Below are 7491 nucleotides of genomic sequence, written 5' to 3'. Positions count from 1 at the left end.
TTTTGTTATATATATATATATATATATATATATATATATATACATACATGCATACAAAAAAACGATTTTAATTAAATCTTCAAAATATAAAATATTAATATATACTAAAAATATGAATATAATTAGAACAAATATAATTATTTAATTTACTTGTAATAAATAAATATATTTATTTAGTTATCCTTTTGATACTGTCATTGAGAAGGTAGGGGTATCTTTACTTTTATCAGTTAAGTATTGACTATATTTTGTTATGGAAAAACCCTGTCCCTATGCATTTATTCCCTTAAGAAATGATAAATGATAAAAAAAACTGCCGTTTTTAAAAACATTTTATTTTTAACCTCATCATTGCGTTTAATGCAGTACAGTTTTACATTTTGGAATGTTAGTTTAAGAAATACCACTCTGCTTATGACATGACTTTATGTATTACTGGCTTATAGTCGCATTTTCAGAATAGATAATATAATTTATATAGTATGTGACCCTGGACCACAAAATAAGTCGCTGGGGGATATTTGTAGCAATAGCCAAAAATACACTGTGTGGGTCAAAATTACTGATTTTTCTTTTATGCCAAGAAAAATGGACCCTTATGACTGGTTTTGTGGTCCAGGGTCACATATGGCCTCTCTGAAGTCATTCCAGGTCATTAAAGGTCAGCACGCTATGTGACGGTGATGTTTCTCTCAGGCGGTCTGGACTCGGTGGAGTACTACGAGATCGGCAGTAACGAGTGGAAGATGGCGTCTCCGATGCCATGGCGCGGCGTGACGGTGAAGTGTGCGGCCGTGGGCTCCGTCATCTACGTTCTGGCCGGGTTTCAGGGGGTCGGCCGTCTGGGGCACATCATGGAGTATTACACAGAGACCGACAAATGGGTGATTTCCAGTAAAGTCCGCGCGTTTCCCGTCACCAGCTGCCTCATCTGTCTGGTGGACACCTGCGGCGCCAACGAAGAGGACATGAATTCAACCTCTTCTTCCTCATCTTCATCATTGGCGGATGGAAGAATGTAGCGTTGCTTTCAGAGCATATAGATGATACAAAACCACTGGAAACACAAAGCAGAGAACAGACTGGGTCCTCATTGTGCCAAGACGTTCACTGCGTTATGATCTCCAGATAACGGTTTGTGTCTTTAGTGCAGATGCAGATGTGAAGAGCTTGTGCCACTTAGATTGAACCGATCAGATTTACTTTAAACATTATTTTTTTGTTGAGATAGGACTGCTTTTGTCTTGATGTCCACCTCTTTGCCAATTTTTGATCTTAGAGTTTTAACAGCCAACTTGTAGGTGAAAATGTCCATAGATGTCCACAGTTCATTCTTTGGAAACATTTGTACCTCTGCATTTAGCAGATTTTGGGGACTAAAACGGTTTTTATGTTTTAAGAATGTGTTTTGACGTGTTTATATTATGTGTAAACGAACTTGTAACTTTTATTTTTTAAATAATGATCATATTATCATTTTGATGCTGCAGAACTACAATAAAACAGGCCAGAAACTTTCTCAAAGTGAATCAATCAGTTCAGTTCACCAGTTTATAGAAGCATCTGTTTGAATTAGTTTTTAAATATTTGAGTTTTAAATGTTTAATTTATTGCCCAATAACAGCTTTCTTTTGTGTTAATACATTCATTAAAAAGAGTATTTTTTATTTTACTTGCAATGTAACCTTATATTTTAAGAATTATTCTAGTCGTGTCCTCTTTTGAAGGGCCAAATTGGCGCCTTTTTATTTTAGAGTAGTAATGATGGCCTTTAGGTCAGTAATCAGAAATAAACACTAGGCGGCGTTTTTTTCAGAGTTTGAATACACGTGTAGAGTCAAGAGCATATGCAAAATAAAATGTATATTAATTACTGTCGATTAACCCTAATTAGTCCAGTAAAAATCAGTTTAGATGTTCTTTATAGTACTTTTAAGTTATTACGAATAGATTTTGCACCTTTTAATCCAGATGTTTTTCAGCTCTGGGAGCTTATTTTACGAGTTCTACTACGCTGACGGCTTTGCATATGAATATTAATTACGTAAGGTGACGTTTGGCTTGTAGTCCTACCTGATTGGCCGAAAAGGCGGGCGTTAAGTCAGTTGGCGAGTCTCATTATAGTGACGGCGTGACGCAAGAATATTAATTAGGTCATCTGACTGGACGCTTCAAAAAGGTTACTAAGCAACGTCAGAATTGCCTAATTAATATTCATGAGTCGAGTCTCTATAGTATGGTTGGTCATTTCGGCAGCGGAGCTGCGGTTGCGGGATTTCCATCCATCGTTCATAAAGAGTTTGACGGGTCAGGTCGCGACTGTATCCCGCCTTTATAGTCATAACAAGGCGTGTTCTGTAACGGACTCTGATCTACATCAACAGCAGCGGGTTATTCTTTTACTTTCTGTCGCATTTCCACTCACGCTGAGTGATGGACAACACGCTGTAACTTGGAGCCGCAGGACACAGGTTTGTTTACATTACACCGAATCTTTACTGAATATGAATGAATATTTTGTTGCTGCTACTGCGCTGTATTGAATCTTTATACACACACAGTCAGTCGTTTAACTCGGTTTATATTGTCCATGTTTCACAGACAGGACATTTCTCTGTGTTCAGTCACTGTAACATACTTTATGCTTTTAAACTCGGTCTGTTCGGTGTATTTCGGTTGTGAACGTGCTTAAGGGCTGACAGCGTGTCATAGAAAGTGAAAACAGATGTGAAATAATGCATGAAATATCATATTTTAAGCAAAACCAACCGATAATAACAAAATGGTTGGTTGTTTTATGTATTTGTCTTTTTAGCTTGTTTACTGTGTTGTCAGTTGGGTTGTTCACAAAAAGAACGTTTTAAATTAATGTTTATATGTATACAGTGTGATTTATACAGTGTATGTATGTGTGTGTATATATGTATATACTCTATATGTGTGTGTATATATATATATATATATATATATATATATACACACACACACACACATTTAAATTGTGTGATTTAAATTGTAATGATATTACACTCACATTTTATTTGACATTTTACTATTTTAAATACATACGTATGTATTTTACATATACACAGTTTATAAATACATTGTTGTGAAAAATCGAAGAGCACAAACTTGCATTTCTTAAAGGTGATATATCATAAAAATCTGACTTTTCCAGGTTTTAAGTGCTATAATCAGGTCCCCGGTGCATCTACCAACCAAGCACTCCCCTAGTGACGTTGCAAAGGGATCTCATTATAATATTACCGCCCCTTAATCTGTAAGTTTTCACCCAGGTGAAACGTTACTGTGTTTTTGCAAGTGACAACGGTGTATTAGTTCTAATGCCATGGCGAAAGTTTGAGCAAAACATGCTAACTGTTCTGCCTTAGTCTGCACAGATGAGCACAGAACACTATTTAGATCTAAAATAAACATGCGATTTATTTCCCAGCTGTTTACCTTCGCAGACATAACCGACTGTTTTTGTAACTCATGTGTGTTTTTAACGTAAACTTGTGTGTGAATGAGAACTTAGTTTAGTACTCACATGCTGTGTATATAATTGTATTTATTTTAATTCATATTTAAGAAATTTGAAATCATTTGAAAATGGATTAAAAGATAAACGTGTAAAATAAACATACTTATACTCTAGAAGACAAAGTATTTTTCACAAAAAAATAAATATTTAATCAAAATATAATTAAAAAGGAAATAAACACTGTAACCAACAGAGCACTCAGTATTCTGGGAAGTTTGTGTTCATTGGGAATCATATTTTTTCAAATAAAGCCAAGGTAACACTCATTTTACATACAGCACACAGTGAAAATGACATGAATATGATCCTCCTGTCCGTATTCAATTCGCACGGACCATAGGACCGACCGTCACAGAACACGCGATCATGCAGGTCACATACACACTTCACAAGATCTGAACTAGATTCGACGAAGTCTGCAAGGTTTGTGAAGTTAAATGTTCATTAATCATTCAAAGATTTGTTTAAATGATATAAATGCTCTTCTTTATGCACCAAGAGCTTGTAACACTCCAAAGAGAAAGGAAAAATTGAAATCGCATCATATGACACCTTTAATAATATTAATAAGCGCCCCCTTTGCGGCCATTATGCGCCCTTGATCTGCACTTCTGCCGAGCCCGCACTGGGGCGAGCTCCGCAGCAGACTTCTACCCCACAGTCAAAGAGGCATTACATCACGAAAGTGCAGACTCAGAGGAAGACCGCGAGGGCTTAAGGTACCATTTGGGACATGGCCACTATGTGCTCAGGCGCTGCCGCAGCCGTTCTCGGCGCCATCAAAATAAAAGTCCCGCCTCGAACACATCGTCCAAACAGAAAAACTTATCGGCCGATGCCGATATTTGAAAAATATAAATATAAATCGGCCTTGGCGATATATCGGTCGACCACTAATCAGAAGTTTAAACTCATATGGTTTAAACTGCATGATTTCAGCGCGATAAACATGATAATCAGAACCAAAACAAATGTTTTTAGCAGGTCCGAGCTGTAATGGTGTAGCTCTATTCTGGAAAAGGGGGCGGGGAGCAGCAGCTCATTTGCATTTAAAGAGAAAGGTGCGAAAACAGCATGTTTCTGCTTCCACTCAAAATAGGCATTTTCAAAATGTTATAATACTCTGTGGAGTATTTTTGAGCTGAGACTTAACGGACACATTCTGGGAACACCAGAGACTTATATTACACATTGTAAAAAGGGGCATAATATGTCTCCTTTAATGTAATTTAATACAACCATTGTTAAACGAATTAACTTAAATGTTTCTGCTGTGTGACATGAATTTTTAATTCATAAAAGGGGGTCATATGTAATAATTATACAGAAGGTTAGAGCACTTGTTTCCAGTAGTATAGCTAAACAGAAGGAGGTATGTGCTCAGGAATGACAAACCTTGCTTTTCTTGGTTTTTCCCAACTGGTCTGACATCTTTGTCAAACTTGGCTCCAGCAGTATGAATGCTCTCTCTGTCTGTACGTGACTTCGCTCGCCGCTTTGCTCAGGAATCATGAAGACCAGGGTCTGTGTTGCAACTATTGTGCATGTGGTGTAAACACACATACAGTCTTACAGTAGATGCTTTGGTCTTTCTGAGAGGACAGAACTGTGACAAACTCCATACTTTCATCAGTCCTAGTCTTATAGTCTGAACTTGATCCAGTTTCTGACAAGAAGCAGATGTTGCGCTGGGAGCGGTTCACTGCATGTCATTCTGATGGAAAAACAGAGGAGCATTCAGGGAGAACCAGACTATTAGACTGTATTATTTATTGCTGACCTCTAATGATGCAAATTTGAAAACATTCACTTAAGTGGAGAAAATCTTCTTGATATCCTGTTTCACTCACAAATACTTCACATTGTGGAATAGCCTACATTGTTTACAAATTCAGTTTGGCATTGACTTTAACATGTAGACGTGGGGTTTTCAATTTGTTAGGTCACCTGAAAACTGGATAAATAAGCTTTCCATTGATGTATGGTTTGTTAGGATCGGACAATATTTGGCCGAGATACAACTATTTGAAAATCTGGAATCTGAGGGTGCAAAAAAATCTAAATATTCAGAAAATCGCCTTTAAAGTTGTCCAAATTAAGTTCTTAGCAATGCATATTACTGCATAGTTTTGATATATTTATGGTATGACATTTACAAAATATCTTCATGGAGCATGATCTTTACTTAATATCCTAATGATTTTTTGACCCATACAATGTATTTTTGGCTATTGCTACAAATAAGTGACTTAAGACTGGTTTTGTGCTCCAGAGTCACAAATATCACCATCCTCATGTGAGGGACTCCCGTCCTGAAATTTTTTTAAGTCGGCTATTTATTTTGATGTATAAAGACCCAATTTAAACTGTAAGATGTTTTATTTATTTATTTTAACTTTTTCATTTATTTATTTATTTTAGCCTTTTCATTTATTTATTCAAGGCTGTTATAGTTAACTAAAACTAAAACCATATTTTAATCAAATAAAATATAAAAAACCTTAAACAGATTTGAATTCAGCTAGTTGCCAAGGAAATATTTGTCATTTTCATTTACTTTATGCACTAAAATAACTATAAATAAATAAAATGAAAATAATAAAAACTACATAGACATTAAAAAACAATTTATGAATAAATAATAATAAGTAGTATACAAATAATAATAATATCAGAATATATAAAAATAAAAACTAATTCAGACTATTAATGAAAACTGTAATGTTAAAAATAACACTGTTATTAGCACTGTACTGTTAGATGTAATATATAGGGTTGAAAAGGGGTGGAACATTTCCGGAAACTTTCCAAAAATCCCTGGAATATTCCAAAAAATCCTGGAAAGTTTCCAAAATTTCTGGAATATTGCCGAAATTTACTGGAAATTATCCACCTTTTTGCAACCCTAGTAATATATATATATATTTAAATCTTATGTTTTATTATATATTTATTTTGTACATTTGTCACTGTTTTCCTCTAAACTTTTCCACAGACTCCAGTTTGAAGACTCCTTTTCTAGAGTACATATTTTATAAGTAAGGAAGGGTAAATATTTGCAGCTGATGGCTTTTGTCTCGGCAGGGCTGATTTTTCTTTAAGATCTGACAAAGTTTTGTGAATGATGACACATTAATCTATGATAACATGTAAATCAGCCACTTGACTCAGATGGGAGACGCTGGATCATTAACTTTTGATTGTGAAACACGTTCTCTATACGTCTCGCGTCATGATGCTTTTATGGGTGACACAGTTTTTGTACCACATACTGTGCAAACTTCCCTTTTTGCTTGCGTGCATCTTTAAATATAAATTATTCTTATAGCCGCAAGATTGCAATAGCTGCTTCTTACACAATATCAATAGGTGTTTTTTTAGTCTCTGTGATATTCTGGTCTCTAGATGTCGCATGACTAACCATAAGCAATAGTAATAGCGTTTGCTTTTACAGTCAGTGCTACTAAAAATCTCTGGTGTGGCATAAACTGAAGTGTTAGTAACCATTTCAACAGACCTACAGGAAGCTGAAGAACCACAATGGGACCGAAGACTGAAGACTAGTGTATGTGAGTGGCTGGAAGACCATCGAGACCAGAGCTCAGCAGAACCGGTTCTGATGGCAGAAAACGTCCCGTCTGGTCTGTTGGAGGCGTGTGTGGTGCTCGGAGTATCCAACGACCGTCTGAAAGAACTAGGCCTGGTGACACGTCTCAAGCTGTTTATTTCAGTGTTCACAGCCATTCTGTGCAAAATGTTGAGCAAAACACTATGAAAATGCTGGTTAAAATTCTGTTGATAATTAATAATAATGATAATAAAATAACAACCTTTTTTATAAAATAAATGTGAATAATTATACATACAGTATGTAATATAATTAATAAAATCCCATGTAAAATATAAGATATTGTCCTGTATGATATCTTATATATCATCCTGTATAA

General features: G+C 35.6%; 2 protein-coding genes across 3 annotated transcripts in view; both read left to right on the top strand.

Annotated features, from left to right (window-relative positions):
* Window positions 1-1611, top strand: part of klhl7 (kelch-like family member 7) — a 13302-nt gene extending 11691 nt beyond the window's left edge. The window contains exon 8 of the mRNA XM_016442538.1: window positions 697-1611. Within this exon, the coding sequence (XP_016298024.1) occupies window positions 697-1022 (326 nt within the window). The 3' untranslated portion in view covers window positions 1023-1611. The remainder of the gene's footprint in view (window positions 1-696) is intronic.
* A 617-nt stretch (window positions 1612-2228) lies between these two features.
* Window positions 2229-7491, top strand: part of LOC107655117 (DENN domain-containing protein 3-like) — a 36197-nt gene continuing 30934 nt past the window's right edge. For both annotated transcript variants that reach the window (XM_016442537.1, XM_016442536.1), the window contains exons 1-2: window positions 2229-2471; window positions 7060-7247. In XM_016442537.1, coding sequence (XP_016298023.1) covers window positions 7164-7247 — 84 coding nt within the window. In that variant the 5' untranslated portion in view covers window positions 2229-2471; window positions 7060-7163. The remainder of the gene's footprint in view (window positions 2472-7059; window positions 7248-7491) is intronic.

This window comes from Sinocyclocheilus anshuiensis, unplaced genomic scaffold, assembly GCF_001515605.1.
Source record: "Sinocyclocheilus anshuiensis isolate Anshui unplaced genomic scaffold, SAMN03320099.WGS_v1.1 scaffold515, whole genome shotgun sequence".
Taxonomy (NCBI): domain Eukaryota; kingdom Metazoa; phylum Chordata; class Actinopteri; order Cypriniformes; family Cyprinidae; genus Sinocyclocheilus; species Sinocyclocheilus anshuiensis.
The sequence above is the reverse complement of the archived record's forward strand: the minus strand, read 5'-3'. Positions and strand labels throughout refer to the sequence as shown.